The 20,183-nt window shown below is 37.5% G+C and overlaps 1 protein-coding gene and 1 pseudogene across 2 annotated transcripts in view; both read right to left on the bottom strand.

Moving 5' to 3' along the window:
* Positions 1–20,183, bottom strand: part of Stag1 (stromal antigen 1) — a 462,283-nt gene that overhangs the window by 22,376 nt on the left and 419,724 nt on the right. For both annotated transcript variants that reach the window (XM_004624996.2, XM_023705036.1), the window contains exons 26-28: positions 17,937–18,038; positions 12,463–12,611; positions 11,515–11,643 (exon numbers count right to left, since the gene is read on the bottom strand). In XM_004624996.2, coding sequence (XP_004625053.1) covers positions 11,515–11,643; positions 12,463–12,611; positions 17,937–18,038 — 380 coding nt within the window. The remainder of the gene's footprint in view (positions 1–11,514; positions 11,644–12,462; positions 12,612–17,936; positions 18,039–20,183) is intronic.
* On the bottom strand, positions 13,238–16,125 carry LOC101566601 (annotated as a pseudogene).

Raw genomic sequence — 20,183 nt, 5'->3', positions numbered from 1 at the left:
ATATCTATCCTAACCACTTTGAATACACAGATACAAAATGGACATTCATCTGTATACCCTTTTTTTGTGAAGTTCCATCTTTTAATATTATAGGTGTGCAAACTCAGCAAAATATTCTAAAAGAGTTCAGTAGCCCATAATAGTATTGGGTCTTCCGCTTCACTGCACTGGCACACACTGCACTGGCATCATCAGAAATTGTTGACATGAGTCCCCCACAGCTCAACATAACAGCATGGTTTTACTTCTTATACTTCGTTTTTATACTTTTCTGTTGAATGGTTTAAGACCAAGGTAAAGCAGTACCTATGCAACAAGAGTTGTAGCTTTTGGGTCTGATAAGGTCAGTGAAATCCCTTCAGGATTTATCCTGAGAGCCTGTACCTCAGACTGTAGAACCTTTGTCAGTGTCAGCCATGTGGATGAGTCACGGCCATTGCTTGTGTTTTGGCCCTTTTTTTTGGGCCAAACTTACAAAATTTTAAACTATCTTGTTAGGCTAATTACTTCTGGTTTTTAACACAGATCTATCTGACTAAAAGCCCCCAACAACAGCCATGCCATTGCCTCAATATTTGACTGCCTTGAAATTCTTTTTGCCAGATTAACCAGTCTGCTGCACTTAATCTCAGTCTCAGGCTAAGTCTCCGGAATAAAGCAAAATGTAGACAAACTTTTTGTTAAGCCATAACATATATCATCTGGAGTTTAACAACTAATGTATGTTCTTTTCTCTTCCTCCCTCTTTCTTTCTTTCTTTCTTTCTTTCTTTCTTTCTTTCTTTCTTTCTTTCTTTCTTTCTTTCTTTCTTTCTTTCTTTCTTTCGCAGAATCCTCTCTAGCCTGGTCTTTATAGGCAGGATTTTTCATCATCATTTTGGTCTTCTGAACTCTGACAAGAATGTCTCATATAGAACAGCCCAAAGCATTTTAGTGCTTTTCTTTTGGGTCTACAGGGTGTTCAGGGTCTTGCTACTAGATCAGACCCATAGTGATCTGCCTGTTTACAATATAAACCATTTTTAAAGGCTCATAATCTGCCTGGTTAGGTCTATAGTCACAGCATCGACCTCCTCCTGGTACCAAATTTTGTTTCAGTTACTTTTTTTTTTTTTTTGTTGTTGTTGTTGCTGGGACAAAATATCTGATACCCCAAATTAAGGAAGGAAAGGTGTATTTAGCTTACAGTTTATGGAGGTTTGAGTCTGTATTTAGCTAGCTTTTAGGCTGGTTGACAGGGCACAGGAGCAAAAGAATGAAGGGAGGAGTAGCAGCAGCTGTTTTTTAAATTTTATTTTTACAATTTTAATATTATAAGCAGTCTATCACAGGGTGAGGGTGTAGAACTCACACAATGTCCACGGCCTCCTCTTCTACAGGATAAGGATGTTTATAAAGTAAGAACTGGCTCTCTGCTGAGTCACTCAATTAAACTTTTAAATTTAACTTGACACAAAGTATCAACCAGACTGCTTTCGTAAACAAAGCAGACAAATCTCAAATAATCTATTACTATATCTCAGGAAATGACAAAAACAAGAAATCAACCTTAAAATCAGAATGAAAATCAAGAGCAGAAATAAACGTAATAAGAGAGAAAAAAAAAGATTAACAAAATGGATAAACAAAACTTGGCAAAGTTTCAGCTAAATTAAGATAGAAGTCAAATATGTAATCAGAGATGAAAATCTGTTATGAATATAACTGATTAAACAAATACAAAACATCACTATAAATTATAACAACTATGTGCTAATAAACTTGAGAACCTAGAAGACAGAAAAATTCCTGGACATAAACAGCTAACTAACAGTGACTCATAAAAAATAGAAATCCTGAACAGACTGATGATACATAACAATATGATTGGCAATGGAAAGCCTCCTGAAAAATAAAAGCCCAGCAACACATGGTATCACTGATGATTTGCACAAAACACTGAAAAAACAAATTCTGCATGGGGAAATACAACTATTTTTCAGGACAAAAAAATGAATAAATTACATATAAAAGGAATTTATTTTGCCCAGATTGGCCCAACCCCAGGCCTTGAGAGTGTGTGGGAGAGCTTCTGCACTGATCTGCACCTGCCAGACCAAGCCCAGAACCCATGAGTGAGAGAGACTTTTCTCCGCATTCTCCAGACCTCCCCACCCCCTCCAGAGCTACCCCAAGCTTGCCCTGTGAGTGAGAACTTCCACCATGCTCTTGGGAGCCCTCCAGACCTGTCAAAGTTGAGGCCTGGTGAGTATGTGGGATAGCTTCTGCACTCCCTTGCCCATCCCTCATATCTCTCCAGACCCAGCCCAGGGCCGGGAAAAAGGCCTGCGGTGAAACTCTGCAGCTGAAGTCCCTGCAGTGTGACGAGGGTCAAAATCATGCAGCTAATCCAGGAGCAGAATATCTTGCCAGAGGGGCACAGCAGGCTCATCTCCAAGGGCAGCAGCAGGAAAGAGCTGAGCACAGTAGCAAGACCCAAGTCAGGCACAAATGAATGAACTAGAACTTGGTATATCGGTACCTGAATTTTAGTAGGTGCTAAGGTTACAACTGCATCAAAGCTCTACACCAAAGGTCAGTGGACAGTGCTATACAAAATGACAAAGAGAAGGAGCAAAATGCAATCTCAGGTCCCGAGCTCACCTAAAACAAGTGCAGAGGACCCTAGCACAGCTGAAATGTCTGAATTAATAGCATATGAAGTAAAGAAACAACAGCAGAAAGGCATAGAGGAACTCAGACCAGAATTAATCTCTGAAATAAAATAAATCTATGAATTAATACTGTCTGAAGTAAAGAAACAACTGCAGAAAGGTATAGAGGAATTAAGATCGGAATTAATCTCTGAAATGAAAAATGAAATCTGTGAATTAAGAGCATCTGGAATAAAGAATCAAATGCAGAAATGTATAGAGGAAATCAGATCAGAAATAAACTCTGAAATAAAAAAATTAACAACTACTTCTCAAGAAGACACTGATAAAAAAAAACAGAGGAGATTAGAAAAGCAATGGATTCCTTGAATGGGCAATACAGGAAAGAAATAGATCGCATGAAGCAGAGTCAAAGAGATATAGAGGAACTTAAAATTTCAATCACAAGCTTGCAAAACCATTTGAGTGAAAGTGAAGATAGAGTGTCAGATCTTGAAGATGCTGTCACAGCTAATGAAAAGGAAAAGAAAAGATCTCTTAAAAACAACTAGGATGCAGGAAAAAGTAATTCACCACCTGTAAGATGATGCAAAGATGAACAACGTGAGACTAATAGGCATCAAAGTGAAAGGAGTCAAATACAAATGACATAAAAATTATATGGGCAGAAGTAATAGCAGAAAACTTCCCAAATATGAGGAAACAATCTGACATTCAAGTAACCGAAGCATACAAAACGCCAAATAACTTCAACCCAATTAAAAATACACCGAGACATATAATAGTCAAGATCCCAAAAATCCAGCACAAGAACAATATACTGAAGGCCGCTAGAGAAAAGAAAGAGATCACATTCAAAGGAAAACCCATCAGAATTACGGCCGACTTCTCTTTACAAACCATGAAGGCAAGAAGAGCATGGAGCAGAGTACTTCTTCTATGAAAACAAATTCCAGCCCAGTCTACTATACTCTGCAAAACTCTCAAGTTTGATGGAGAAGTGAAATAGTTCCATGACAAAGAACAACTAAAGAATTTCATGATGACAAAGCCAACCCTACACAGAATACTAAAAGATGTTCTAGAGAGTGACCAAAATGATCAGAACTTCACAAACGAGAACTGAAAGAACCCACTAAGTAGGGAACACAAACAGGAGAAAAAGGACTAAACAACAACAGGGAAACAATATGTCAACTGTAAGTCAATATATCTCAATTATAACCATCAACGTAAATGGACTCAATTCACCAATTAAAAGAAACAGACTGGCATTAGGAACAAACTCCAACAATATGCTGTGTACAAGAAACACACTTAACTCATAAAGAAACTCATAGGCTAAAAGTCAAAGGATGGAAAACAATATTACATGCCCCAGCAACTCAGAAAAAAGCAGGGGTAGCAATCCAGTTCTCAGGCAGTCTCAATCTCAAACCAGGAATGATCAAACGAAATAAAGAAGGCCACTATATTACTATGCACCAAACATGGGAGCACCCAACTATATAAGACAAATTTTAATGGACATGAAAAATCTAATATCTAATACCACAATCTTAACAGGTGACCTTTACACCCCCTTATCCCAAAAACATAGGTCAACTAGACAAAAAATTAGCAAAGAAGTAGCAGAACTGAACCAGAGCTTGGAACAAATGGACTTAGTGGACATATACAAAGTCCTCCACCCAACAACAGCTCAATATACATTTTTTTTCAGTTGCACATGGGTCATTTTCTAAAAAAGAGCACATACTGGTCCATAAGTCATGCTGAAGTATATGCAAGAAAACAGAAATTATCCCATGCATATGATCTGACCATAGTGCAAAAAAACTGGAAATAAACGAGGCAAGAAAACAGAAAACCCCCACAAATACATGGAAATTAAATAACACTCTACTCAGCAATCAATGGGTCACAGATGAAATTAAACGAGGAATTCAACAATATCTACAATTCAATGAAAATTCAAACACAACTTATAATTTGTGGGATGCAATGAAAGCAGTACTCAGAGGGAAATTTATATAATCCCTATACTCCTCAAACTCTTCAATGAAAGTGATAAGGACGCAATCTTATCATTCCTGGAGGCAAGTATTATACTGATACCAAAACCAGTGAAAGACACAACTACAAAAAAGAACTACAGGCCAATCTCCCTCATGAGCACAGATACAAAAATCCTCAATAAAATCCTAGCAAATAGAATACAGCAAATCATCAAGATTATACACCATGAACAGGTGGGATTCATCCCAGGGATGCAAGGAAGGTTCAATATATGCAAATCTATAAATGTAATACACATATCAATAGAGTCAAATCTAAAAACCACATGATCATCTCAAATGATGCAGAAAAGGCTTCTGACAAAGTCCAACACTCATTCATGTTCAAAGTCCTACAGAAAAGTGGAATAGATGGCTTCTACTTTAATATGATAAAAGCCATCTATGACAATCCAATGAATAATATAATTCTAAATGGGGAAACACTGAAATCTTTTGCTCTCAGATCTCGTACAAGACAAGGATGTCCTCTATCACCCCTCCTAGTTCTGGAATCATTTACTAGAGCCATTAGACAAGAGAGAGAAATAAAAGGAATAAGAATAGGTAAAGAAGTTAAATTATCATTATTTGCAGATGATAGGGAAGACCAAAAAAACTCCACAAGAAGTTACTAGAATTGATAGACAAATTCAGTAGCATAGCAGGATACAAAGTCAATACCCAAAAGTCAATAGCGTTTCTCTACACAGATAACAAACACACTGAGAGGGAAATTAGAGAAACAATACCTTTAACAATAGCACTGTTGAAAATGAAATACCTTGGAATTCTGTAACTAAAGAAGTCAAAGATCTTTTCACGGACAATTACACTACTGTGAAAAGAGATTGTACAGGATTTCAGAAAATGGAAAGATATTCCATGCTCCTGGATAGGAAGAACCAACATCGTGAAGATGGCGATACTAGCAAAACTGGCGTACAGATTTAATGCAATCTCTATCAAACTACCACCAACATACCTCCTAAAACTAGAGAAATCATTCCTAAAATTTATTTGGAAGCAGAAAAGACGTAGAATAGCAAAGGCAATCCTGGGCAACAAAGAGAAGGCAGAAAGCATTACAATTCCTGACTTGAAATTATACTACAAAGCTACTGTGATAAAATCAGTATGGTACTGGCAACGAAATAGACCTGAGGATCAGTGGAATAGATTAGATGATGCAGAAACCTCTATGAACACACTCAGGAACCTGATCCATGCTTACTGGCAGAAAGATAGCCTCTTTAACAAATGGTGCTGGAAAAACTTGCTCTCTACATACCAAACACTGAAACTTGACCCAGGTCTATCACCATGTACTAAGCTAAAGACAAATTGGACTAAAGTTGTAAACACTAAAACAGAAACACTAAATCTCCTGGAAGAGAAAGTAGGAGGAACTCTTGAAGACATAGGGGTAGGAAGAGTTGATGAACAAAAATCAAATCGCACGGGAAACACTTGAAAGAATTAACAACTGGGACCTGCTCTTATTAAGTTTTTGCACATCAAAAGAAATTACCAACAAAGAGAAAAGACAACCCACAAATTTGGAAAAAATCTTAACTAATAAGCACTCAGACAAAGATCTGCTCTCTAGAATTTATAAAGAACTAAAAAACAGCACGTCCCCAAAATTTAAAGACCCAATCCAGAAATGGGCATCTGAGATGAACACACACTTCTCAGAGAATGAAATTAAAGAAGAGAATAAATATATGAAAAAATATTCCACATCACTAGCTATCAGTGAAATGCAAATTAAAACAACACTGAGATACCATCTCACCCCAGAATGAATGGCTATGATAAAGAAATCAACCAACAACAAATGTTGGAGAGGCTGTGGGGAAACAGGAACCCTTCCTTCCCCATTTTTGGTGGGAATGCAGACTGGTGCAACCATTATGGAAATCAGTGTGGAGACTCCTTAAAAATCTAGGACTGGAAATCCCATCAAATCTGCTATTCTCTTACTGAGAATTTTCCTGGAGGAACTGAAAACATCATATCATAGTGATATATGTGTACCTATGTTTATAGCAGCACAATTTGTGATAGCCAAATCTTGGAAATAACCAAGATGCCTGTCACCAGAGGAATGGATGAAAAAGATGTGGTATTTTTACACAATGGAGTACTACTCAGCTATAAAGAATGATAAACTGAAAGCCTTCATATTTAAGTGGATGCCACTTGAAGATATACTCATAAGTGAAATAAACCAGACCCACATGTGTAAATATTGTATAGTCTCCCTAATATAAGAACTCAAAAGAAGAAATACAAATAGAAAGTTATAACACAATTAAAAGGAAAGTGAGAATTTGAGGATTAGACAATGAAAAGAGAGCAAGGAGAAAAGGTAGGAAACACGACAGGGGAAAAGCCATATATTTATATGTACAAGATGGTTAAGGTAATGATCCTAAGAACTATCAGCAGGTTGTTGAAACTAGCAGTTACTAGGTGGGATTCTCACCCTGATTATATATGCTGATACATGTGAACTGAGTAACTGCACTGAAGATAGCAATGTGTAACAGTGGGGTCATGCTTGGAATGCCTGTCCTTCTGGTCTTCTAAATATGTACTACTTGTCATGACATACCAATTATGGCCAGAGTATATCTCAAGTAAATGTGTTTCTTTTTAAGATGTTCCATATTATGCCTAAGATGTTTGATATTCAGATAGTGAGGTTAAACCCACCTCCATATGATGTAGGGCAATAATAAGCTTCTCTTCTGGAGGGTTAACAATCTAAATTTGCAGACCAAAAATTATAGAAAAACAAGGGCTGCAAGGATAGCCGACATTTTGGCCATAGTCTTTCAAGGTCAGTGAGGACTTAGGAATAGAAGAACCTGTATTATAACGTCATGTAACTCAGTTGTGCCCTAAATTTTCTGATCAAGGAGATTATGGGGCCACAGAGGAATGTGATCGATGATGTAGTGTGTGCCTAACTAGAGTCACATGGAGAGAAAACTTTCTCTCAGGCTTTCACAGAGAGTAAATTGGCCAAGCAATGGCCCTGACTCATCCACATGGTTGACACTGACAAAGGATCTAGAAAGTGCGGTATAGGGTTTCTGGATAAGTCCTGAGGGAACTTGACTGAACTTGTCAGATACAAAGGTCACATTTCTTGTTATATAGGTCTTGCTTTATCTTGGTCTTAACCATTGAGCAGAAAAGTGTATAAACGAGGTAGGAAAAGTGAAGGCATGTTAACATGCTGAGCTGTGGAAGGCTCAAGTCATCAGATTCGGATACTGCCAGTCCTGTGGTTAACTCACTACTATTGTGGAGTACTGGGCTATATTGGAATATTTTGCTGAATTCATGCACCTACAATATTTGGATTGCAATGGAATACCCAGCTCTGACAAAACTGAACAAAAATAGGTGATATAAATAAAGCACAACTTTGTATCTGTATATACAAAATAGGATAGACATATAGCTATTTTCTCTTAATTCAATAAGAAGAATGATCTGTCTTAATAGCGTTTGGACAGGATATCATGTCTGCATCTTGTGCTATGAATAACTACTACAAAGACAACAATATGCAATGTATTCATTTTTGTAACTCTCCTACCAACCTGTTTTGAAGCTGTCAAACTGCAATTTTTTTCTCAATAAAATTAATTAAAAAAGGGAATGTATCTTACCATAATAAAAGCCATATGTGGTAAACCCACAGCTAACATTATATGGAATAGGGAAAAGTGGAAAGCTCTCTCCTGTGTTTTGTGGTAGTAGAGATCAAATACAGGTCCTTATGTATGCTAGCAGGCACTGTACCACTGAGCTACATTATCAGCCTTATTTTTTTCTCTTAGACCAAAAACAAGATGGCCACTTTTACTCAACATAGTACTGTAAGTGCTAGCCTGACTAATCAAGGGCATCCAATTGGCAAAGAAATCATCAAATTGTCACTGTTTGCAGGTCACATGATTTTATAAATATGGATAATGTTGAAGAGTCTGCCTGAACATTATTACAATTAATAAACTCCATAATTACCAGATATAAAATCAACACATGAAAATCAGTAGCCCCACTCAAGAGTAAGTTATCCGAAATAGAAATAAAGGTAGCAGTATTAAAAACAATGAAATACCTAAGAATAAATTTAATCAAAAAGGTAAAATAGGGAGACAACCCCATGGGTCCCCCTCCTGTCCCTCTCTCGGACAGGAGCTTTCTTTACCTCATAAATATATTCTGTTCATAAAAAAAAGGTAAAATAGCTCCATCATGAAGACTGTAAGATATTGATGAAAGAAATGGAAGAGAATACAAATAATGTGAAGACATAGCTTATTCATGGATTGTAAGGGTTTCTATTAAAATGCGCATTTTAACCTAGGAAATGTACAGACTGAATGCAGTCATTATTAAAATATCAATGATGTTCTTCACAGAACTAGAAAAAATAATTCTAAAATTTATAGGAAATCACAAAATGCCAAAAGTAGCCAAAGTATCTTGGGAAAAAATAAGTAAGTAGGAGGCATTATATGACTGCAAAAGATACAAAAAAGGTCTGGGAAACCAGGTGTGGTAGTACATGTCTGCAATCCCAGCGCTAGGGAGACTGAGACAGGAAGATCACTGAGTCTGAGCTGCTAGTGAGATCCTGTGCTAAATACATACATACAAACATACATACATACATTCATACATACATAAAACATGATTTAAAAAAAGCTTGAGCAATCAAAACAGCACATTATGACATAAAAAGACACACAGACCAATGGTCCAGAGTAGAAAGCCTATAAGCAAACACAAGCATCTATAAATCATTGGTCAATTAATTTTTTGCAAAGGCCAAAATAACACATATTGGAAAAACGATAGTCTTTTTAGTAAATAGCATTAGAAACACTGGATATCTATACAAAGAATAATGAAACAAGACTGTCACATCTTACTAGTTAAAAAATTCACTCTAAATGAATTAAGGATTTAAGACTCCCAACTCTGAAACTGAGGTTATTCCTCTGGATGTTGGAATGGGCAAGGGTTCTATGGATAACACCCAAAAAGCACAGGAAATGAAAAGAAAAAATTACAAGAAAGACTCACCAAAGGGGAAAAATAATCAACAGAGTGAAGAGAATAGGACAAAATGTTTGTAAACTATCATCTGATAGCAGGTGAATATCCACAATACATAAAGAACTCTAAGAACTCTAATATATAAGGAACTCCAAAGTCAATAGCAAAAACAAGACAAAACAAAACCCCCCAACAACCCCCATCTGATTGAAAAATTGGAACTCTAACCTGGGCACCGCAGCTCATGCCTGTAATACTAGCACTCTAAGAGGCTGAGATAGGAGGATCACTAGTTCAAGCCCAGATTAGGCAACTTCGCAAGACCCTGTCACAAACAGACAAACAAACACAAAAAACAAAAACAAGGCATTTCTAAAAAATAGGCATTAAAAAAGAAAGACATAAAATGGCAAACAGGTATATAAAAACAGGCCTAACATCGCTATCATCAATGAAAAGCAAATCAAAGGCTCAAGGTAATGCTTCACCCTGGAAAGAATGACTACAATGAGAAACACTAAAGATGACAAGTGCTGGTGAGAATGTGAAGAGGGAACCCCTGCATATTGTTATTAGGGATACAAATTAGTTATGGAAAACAGATAGAAGGTTCCTTAAGAAATTAAAAACAGAACTACCATGTTATCTAACACTTTAGCTACTGGTTTGATATCCAAAGATAATGAAATCAATACGCTGAAGAAACAGTTACAATCCCATATTTATTATTGCACTATCTAAAACACAAGAAATAAAAACAACCTAAGAGTCCACTTGACTGATGATAATGGACAATAATGTATAAAGAAACTGTGGTATATATTCAAGATGGAATACTATTTAACCACAAAAATACTATTTAACCATTCTTCATGACATGGATAAAATTGGAGATCATTATATTAGGTGAAACAAGCTAGACACAGAAAAACAAGTACTGCAAAATCTCATGTATATGTGGTATCTAAAAAAGTTGTTCTCAAAGAAGTTGACAGAAGAAAGTAGTTGCCACAGGCTTGGGACAGTAGGGGGAGGTAACTGCAGAAGTTGATCAATGAATACTAAGTTACAGTTTGATGGTAGTAATAAATTCTGTCTTACCCAGTATACAGATAATGACAATGTACTATATACCTGAAAAAACTAGGCAAAAGAAGTTTGAATGTCTTCACTGAAAGAAATGATAAATGTTTAAGTAGACAGGTATGTTGAACTTTTAATACAAGATATACTGGGGACTAAACACAGACCTTCGTCATTAACTACATTCCCAGCTCTTTTTATTTTTACACAAGGTCTCGCCAAGTTGCTATGTTGCTCGAGTCTTACTGGCCATCTTCCTTTCTTAGCTTTGCAGGGTGCTATGATTATAAGCATACACCAACATGCCCAGCTCAAGTTAATCTTGAAATACGTGAGATAACAAAATAAAATGAAATTAATGTAGAAGTATAGAAATGGTCACACAATGGCTCAGCCAACATTCTCACATATTTGAAGTGCAGAGTGAGAATCACCTCTACTTGTTAACTTCATTTTGTAGATTCCAGAATTATGAAAGTGGGCAATTGAAAGAATATCTATAAAAGCTGGAAAGAAAAGCCTAAATTATTAGTAATAATTCTATCTAGATGAATAAATATTTTTAAAAAGCAAGCATTTAAAGTTTCAATGGCATCATTATAAAAACCACTTCTATTGGAATTAGCAACTTACACAGTCTTTTTGTCCTGTCGAAGAAGTTTAGAAGAAAATTCACTTAGTACTTCAAGAAAAGCCAGATTAGGAGGTGGATATTCTTGTCCTTTCTGATTCTGGTATTTAAAGGCAAACTCTATGCCATCCCTGAGGTAAAATAAAACAGAACCTTATTTTCCAGACAGCCAGTTTTACAAAAACATTTGGAAAGTAGTGAGATCATCAGCAAAATAATTAAAATCTGATAAATTCAAATGGCAAAGTTATTACATTTTTATAATGAATTTTACATATTGATTTACAGTATAAATTTTAAACTGTATAAAGTAAAAATAGCAACTTACAAACAAAATTAAGTATCTATAGGCTTTTCTTGGTGGCAATACCATATACTGGAAACATAATGGGGTTGTCAAAAAATATGCTTCTTGAGGCAGTCAAGGTACTATGAATTTACTTAAGATTTCCTATTACTCTTTTTTACAGTATTGCATTCCATTTTTAAATCCAAGTTTCTCCCAGTATTTTCTTATTGTAGAGTAGACAAGAATATTAAACTTCCTTTTTACAGTATGAAAAAAAAGTGGGGGCTTAAAATTGTTTTCTTTTTGGTGGCCTGGCATTTGCTAGGCAAGCATGCTAAAAATTAAGCTGCAGCTTCAAGCCAGTAAGGTTTTTTTTTTTTTAATAAAGAAAAAATCTCATACTAGTTGAGATTGTATTTATTTATTTATTTATTTATTTATTTATTTAGTATAGGGTCTACAGGGTCTCACTACACAGATCAGACTCATAGTGATCCTGTTTGCAGCCTCCCAGGCATTGGGATTACAGGATTACACCACCACTGAAGTTCTTACAACTTGAAAATTTTATCATTTCTCATTTAAAGAAATGGGTCCAACAACAGTTACCTCAATTAATTTCCAGTAAACTAGATTCTGTGTTTTGGTTTATCTCACTCACTTGTGAAGTGTGGCAACTGCTTCTCGAGTCTTGATCTGGTCCAGTCCAAATGTAAGGGCAAAGCGCCGTGCCAATTCTTTAATGCCACTAACATGGGCAGATGTCCTATCTAGGTTGGGACCTTGCTCTTGAACAAGTTCATTAAACAACTGGTAAAAAGAAAAACAAACAAACAAAAAACACAAGCAAGAACATACAGTTATAAAATCTTAAATTTTGTTTACTTTTTTATTTTTTGTGCTATCAGGGATTGAACTCAGGACCCTGCGCTTGCCAGGCAAGCATTTATTCTACTAAACTATCTCCTTGGCCCTTGTTTACTTTTAAAATAGGTAAAAATTAATTAATTAACTTCTGTGGAACCAGGGATTGAACCCAGACCCTTGCACTTGCCAGGGAAGCACTTATTCCACTGAGCCATCTCCCCACCCCCAGGTAATATAATTTAAAAACATCTGAAAGGTATAAAATGAAGTAATTTTTTTTGGCCTTATATTAAACTGTAGATACTATTTAGTCATTTACTATTATTAATCTGAGTTCATTTCATGCTAGTGTTACGATTTTATTTTTTATTTTATTTATTTTTTTTATCTCGAAGTTTTAATATATTTATTTGAAAACCAAGGTCTGTGAAAGAGCACACCAAATGGTCATGTGTTTTCTCTTCAGTCAGAGACTTGGAGATGAGTTCTTCAGGTGAGTGCACAGCGAGGCCACATGCATGGAGGAGCTGGTCCTACAGGTTCTGCGAGGGCTCCCGCCGCATGCTCTCCACAGCTGGCCGCGCTCTCCACAGCTGGCCAGGCTTTGAGTGGCCAGAGCCTGTCTGGTCCCTTAGTCATCGATATACTCAAAGGGCTCTGGGGGCTCTGGCTCTTGCTCTTCCTCCTCGATTTTGGGGCCGTGTGCTGCCACAGGTTCCACCAGTTCCTCAATGTCTTCGCTGGTGTCCTTCAGAATGACGATGCCTCCGATGGACAGTGGCTTGAAAGGTTGGTCTCTATAGGTCTCTGGCATGGTAAGGACCTTCAGTTGGGCAGGCATAACTCGGGCTGGGTTATCCAACAGCTGGAAATTTGGCTCAAGTTCCTTTTTCTTCTTTTTTCTCTGCTTCATCCACTTCCATTTTCTCTTCCTCCTTTTTTTCTTTTTCTTTTTCCTTCTTTTTGGCTTTGGCAGTAATAGACAACACAGCAGTAGAAACCTTTTCCTTTTCTTTTTCTTTTGGTACTTCCAGAGGTGCAGGATACGCAAATGTGGATGGTTTACAGTTTGATTTATACTGCACCTTCGGCATCTTTAAATCCTCGTTCAGGCCGATGACACAGGTAGGGGTATAAGCCAATGACAGAAAGTGTGAGAGAGGAAACCAGAACCAGAACTGGGTAAAGACAAGGATGCCAACCACAGAAGGCATATGTGTGTGCCCGGTTCTGGACTGTAAGGAGATTGTAACATTATGGCCACCTCCCTCTAGCATGCCCTGGGCCAGAATAGTGCCAAACTTGGCCATGACATCATCATGCTTATCACTGATAACTTTGGAATACAGCTGTCAGAACTGAATTCACCTTTGGACATGTGATCTCAGTCTGCTGGATCATGATGAGCACGGAGGCTATGAGAGCCCCTTTCCTCACATAGTTCACTGGGTCATTTGTCATTGGTTCTAGCAAATTAATAGCTTCCTTGTTTCCTGTACCAGCACAGCAGATGCCTAGGGCCATCATGGCTCTGCTGGGGGGTTGTAACTCTCGGACAGCAAAGAGACCACACTGGGACACTGCTCAAGGGTCCTGAATAGAATGAAGCCAAGTGATTTGACTGCTGCCCTCCTAACATCATCATTAACATCGCTGACAGCAACATGTAGCAGGCGTCGAATAGCTTTGTTGTTACAATAAGCGATGGCCACTGTATACATTCTAGACCTTCAAAGAATTGGGTCCTAATCCCGACAGAGAGACTCAATGAGTGCATCAGCCTCTTCCATCCTCCCATACATCACTAAGGCAATGCCGACGGCGAGACCATGCAGGATCTTCTCATGCTGGGTTTCCTGGGCATAGCCAACCATGTCCTCGATAGCCTGGGCATTTTTAGAGCCCAACATAACCAAACCTAGGGCCAGGCCAGCTGCTTCTTCTGTCACAGCATCATCCTGGTAAAGGTTGGTTTTTAGCAAATCATAAACATCCTGGCGTGCAGTTCCCATGGCAGCCAAACCAAGGCCCAGGCTGCCTCCATGCCAAACGATATCGTTGCTGGCATTCTTGAGCTAATTCAGCAGGTAATCGATTGTGTTGCCACCATGATTGGCATGGATAAGCCCTAGTGCATTGAGCCCCTCACCTTCCTGGCAGGCTGACCCTGGAGACGTGTCTTTGGGAAGGTAGGTTGCCATTAACTGCAATGCTTCCTTCTCGTGACCCTTATGAATTACACCCAAACTGGCTGTAGCAGTAAATTTAGCCCAGTTAGTGGCTCTGGCCAACCATTCCAAGTTATCTCTAAGAAAGTGGTCACTGGGAGTCCCACAGTGCACGAAAGAGTTTGCTATGACAGTTGCTGTGTGGCATACTGAATTCCATACTACATCCTTTGTGTTTTTTAGAATCATGAGGTCTGTGTTATTATTCCGTATTAGAAATTGCAGATGTAACTCAATAGCCATTTCACCGCTTAAAATTTTAATCATTTTCAAAGTCTGGTCCTTGGGCTCTGGACTCGGCGCATCTGGTGTCTTTCCAGCAAGTGTATGGCCTGTCTTGTCTTCTGTTTCCATCATCTCACTGTCTTTCTCAGAACCTGGAACAGTGCCTGTGTTGGTGGAGCCAGGCACAGAGGCAATAGGGGTGCCCACAGTTCCAAGATTCTGGATCACGGAGGACAGAAACTGCTAGCTGGCATTTTCATACAAATCAAAGTAGATCTGATAGGCCATGAGTAGGTTGTCTTCCTTCAGTTTTTCTAAGATGTCACTCAGTTTGAGGATCATCTAAGAATATTAAGCACTGACAAACATTGATGAAATCAGGTTTCTCCAAGTTCATGTAGATTTTAACTAGGACTCTCAGTACTTTATTCCAGAACTGTTTATTCTGCATTAAAGATATGCAGAGCTTGAGGCTATAAACTAGCATTCCCGGGACATCACTCGATTCTAGTATGGTCTTCTCAAAGACATCTAGTCTTCTTGTCTCCAAAGCGATGCCGATAGCCCTTGCAATCATCTAGATATCATTGGAACATTTTATTCACAATGCCTTCCAATCTCTGATCAATTGTTTTTTTTTCTCCTTCAGGCAAATCTGCATTTTCCACATACTGCTTGGTATAGTGATCAATGCATTTTGCTATAATCGTCTCCACATACTCAGAATTGTCACTGACATTGAAGAGATCACCTGCTCCAAGAGCATAATTCAGAGACTCCTCAAAAGCTCCCAGGTGATAGAATACTTTAGATGCCATGAAGGCTGCAAACTGCCGACTCTGGAAAACTTCATCTTCATACAAAACTTCTATTTCGTCTATAGACTCAGAAATTTCTGCCCAGAAGTCACTGACAACTGCATTCAATTTGTGTAGTGCAAATTCCTTAAGCTGTGGTTCTTCTTCATCCAGAAGAGAAATAATTCCAGCAGCTGAGATGATCATGACTGTGCCCCACACTCGCCAGTCCGCTCGCTTGCCGACCCGGCTGCGCCGCTTATCTGTCAGCCCAAGCCACGCTAGCTCTGCTGGGCCGCCGTGTTTCCCGGGAGCACTGCTCAGTCAGTCCGGTACGATTTTAAATGAAAGGAATTTGTTTCTTTTTAGTAAATAGTAAATATTTATTTTTCCCCCTCCCCCTCCCCCTCCTCCTCCTCTTCTTCTTCTTCTTTTTTTAGTACACGATCTATAGGGTCTCACTGCATAGATCGGACTCAGTGATTCTCCTGTTTTCAGCTTCCCAAGCACTGGGATTACAGGTGCATGACATCACGCCCAGTCTCAATCGGTCATTTGTGTACCCCAGAGGCAGGGCTGGCATGGCACGCTGGGGATAGAACTCTGGATCCTGTGTCTGCCTAAGCATATGCTTTAGTCTGCTGGGCTCTCTGGCTGGCCCTTCTTTTTAATAAGTTTTTAAAAGATTGTATTTTGGGATGGGAAAAAGAAACATTTACAGGCATATATTATATATTTAAAACATTCATATATTCATTTTATTTTTAGATATATGACTATATATGAAACAAATATATATTGTACATAGGAATATATTAAAAAATCCATATGTATTTGGGTATAGAGAGCTGTGATTTTTCCTCAAGAACAAAATTGTATTTGTTCAAACATCCTTATGTTGGGTATTTTATAAATTACATATATGGCATGAACACTGTATCAAAATAACAGAAATAAAACCCCAGAGTACAATTAGAAACTTAACTGTTTCTGTGTAAATCCACCTTCCCTCTTATAATGTGGGGTAAACTACAGAGTACAAAGCTTTCATTTAAAGCCAGTCCCTCTTTAAATACTGGATAAGGAAGAAAATCATATGGCTTCACCTACTTAAGAATTTTGCTTCTGTTCTTGCACATTAACAATTCCTTTTCAACTAGATGCACGTATCTTAAAAATATCCCTAACTTTCTGATCCCATTTTACCTGCCAGCTAACAATCCATTTGCCTTGTATGATCCATTTATGTTGGCCTCCCAGAGCAGTGGGATTATACGCTGACTTTTTTTCCCAAACGTTTTAAAAGGGCTGACTGGCATACAAAATTATTTAAGTTTATGTACAGCATCAGTATTTGCTGCGTAAGTTTCTTTAGAAAGATGACTTTACAAATGTATCTTTTTTTTTTTTTTTATGTTGAGACAGGGTCTCAGTAGCTCAGGCTAGTTTTGAAATCACTATGTAGCTCAGGGTTTTAAGATAGATATTTCCCACATACATAGTCAACTGATATATTACTACTTACTGAATTAATAATCTACATCCTAGACTGAAATGAGACCTTTACCAAAAGTGAAATGCATGCACACAGTATATAGACATACTCATTCATGTAGGCTCTTTGACATCTGTATTTCAACTGATTTAGACACATATTAGGAATATTATTTTTGGAATTGTATATGCAACATATTTTCTAATTTGGATATTACTGGTGCTTTTTCATTAAATACCTTAGCTTAATTTTTTAAAAAAATTTCTGTATTTTCAGTTTGACAATTTTAGGCTATTAGCATCACCTTAGGATCTTGTCTATTTGAAATGTGAGCCAGAGGATTACCTTCCAAAAGAAAGGATAAATAACCTACATCTGTGTACCACAGTATCCACAGTACTGTGCTGGTAAAATGTGCTATTTTAAGTGAGCTAAGATACCTAACACATACTAAACACCAGAATACTATTTTTTGAATCTCAAGTACTATTATTTGAGTCTCCTTTCCCTCCCAATTTCTTACCTGCTGCAAACTGAGAATGAGAGTCTTGGCACACTGAATTTTATCAATCTGTCTGGTTTTACTTAGTGTTTCCTTAATGATATCACCATAGTCATTGTAATACTGTGAGGAAAAGAAAGTGCAGCTTTAAAATTGCTGAAATTCCATGAGATAAAGAATGAATGCAAACAGAAAGATGATTGCAAATGCTTACTTTCTTCATCTTAAACCTAGTAAGAAATTATTTTGTCTAAATTTAAAAGAATACACATTTGATACTTAAGGTTATGAAGTGACTGATAACTAAATATAAAGTAGCTAAGGGCATGTACCAACTCCGCATTATTAATGTAAACATTATTTACAGTATATATGTACAACACAATCAAAATTTTAAAAAATTGGCAATTAGAGTAGGAGAAGAGATATAGGTAAGAAAAATCCTTTATTCTAAGTAACTGATTGGAACAGATGCCATGTAAATAGTGACAAATAAACTGAACTGTATTAGAAATTGCCTGACAAACTGAAACCAAAACAATTACAACTGCTTACTTCTATAGATTAAGCCTCAACTGGGGTGGGGAGGAGGGCAGATTAGGGTAAGAGATTTAACTTTTCATTTAATATTTTAGGAATTCATAGGCCTTTTTATAAGATTAGATCTGAACTGATCATGTATACAAGTAGGGGAAAAGCCACAAAGCCATATATCAGAGTGCAAAATAGCTATTAGAATACTCACAATTTGCACTGACTACAAAGAATCATGTAATTTTCAATAGCTACAAAACTCACGATGAGGCTTTGTGGTCCAGTAGCCAGAGCTACACTTCTTTTTTTGTGTGGAAGTGGGGATTTAACTCAGGCCCTTGCACTTGCCAGGGATGCACTTATTCCACTGAGCCATCTCTCCGGGCCCTGAGTCACCTCCCTGGCTCCCAGCCTACACTTTTTTTTTTTTTTTCCGCAGAACTGGGGATTGAATTCAGGCCCTCGCACTTGCTAGAGAAGCTCTTGTTCCATTGAGCCATCTCCCTGGCCCCCAGGAAGCTAGCCAATAAAATTAATTTCCTGGTTTTGCTATCTTATTTATATATGTGTGTGTGTGTGTGTGTGTGTGTGTGTGTGTGTGTGTGTGTATATATATATATATATATATATATATGTATTTATCTAATTTAATTTTATTTTTGTATTTTACGGCCAAGGTCTACAGGTCTCACTACATAGATCAGATTTGTAGTGATTTTGTTGTTTACAGCCTCCCAAGCGCTGGGATTACAGGTGTGCACCACCAAGCCTAGTCTCAATCACCATCTCAAGGCACCCCAGGGGCGGGCCAGAATGGCACGCCAGGGATTGAACCCTGGCCACTGTGCTCTGCTTAAGCAGGCACTTTAGTCTGCTGAGCTATCAGGCCAGCCTGGTTTTGCTATTTTAATGGTTGTATAACCTTGGGAAAGTTAATCTCTGTGAGCCCTAGCTTTCTCATCAATAAGTAAAGGTATTATTTCTTACCAGAAAGGATTATTGTAATGATCAAAGACAATGTAAAAAACCTTATGTGTCTCGAATTTAAATGGCATAGAGTGTCAGAAATTCACTAACATTCTTCATTGTGTTTACATTTTGGGTTTATTTATTAATCTGTCAGTTCCAGAGCACAAAAATTATGTCACAGATAAAATTCTAGCTACTAGTATGGTAATTATCACACTGTAGTTGCTTAGCAAAATATAATGAGTTAGCTACTACAGTTCAGTATCCCTCATCTTAAAAGTTTGGGATCAGAAGTATTCTATTCAGAGTTAAGAATTTTCAGATTTTGAAATATTTGCACAAACTTCACTGGTAGAGTATACACAAAATAAAGATCCACAAATTTAAATGACTCATAATCTGAATCTTTTTGAATGTTCTTGTACTCAAACACTTTTAGATTCTGGATTACGATTAGAGATGTTCAATCTGAGCATCAGAATTGCAATTTACCCGTATGAAACATACACAAAGATATGGAAGTAGATTAAATTCACACATAATATTCTGAACACAAGCAAAGCAGAACATTCTCTTTGTTATGATAACAAGGTAGATCCATAAAAACTGAACACTAATTTTTCCAATCTGCACTCAGAAGCATTCTGAGTACTGTTCTTTCAGAAGGCTGGGAATAAAATGGAGCTTATGGAAAAGAAAGTAACCATAGAGTATGTTTATCATATAAGCTCTAAAAACTCCTAGTCTATGAAATAGATGGAATGG

Source organism: Octodon degus, unplaced genomic scaffold (assembly GCF_000260255.1).
Source record: "Octodon degus isolate 3935 unplaced genomic scaffold, OctDeg1.0 scaffold00008, whole genome shotgun sequence".
Classification (NCBI taxonomy): Eukaryota; Metazoa; Chordata; class Mammalia; order Rodentia; family Octodontidae; genus Octodon; species Octodon degus.
The sequence above is the reverse complement of the archived record's forward strand: the minus strand, read 5'-3'. Positions and strand labels throughout refer to the sequence as shown.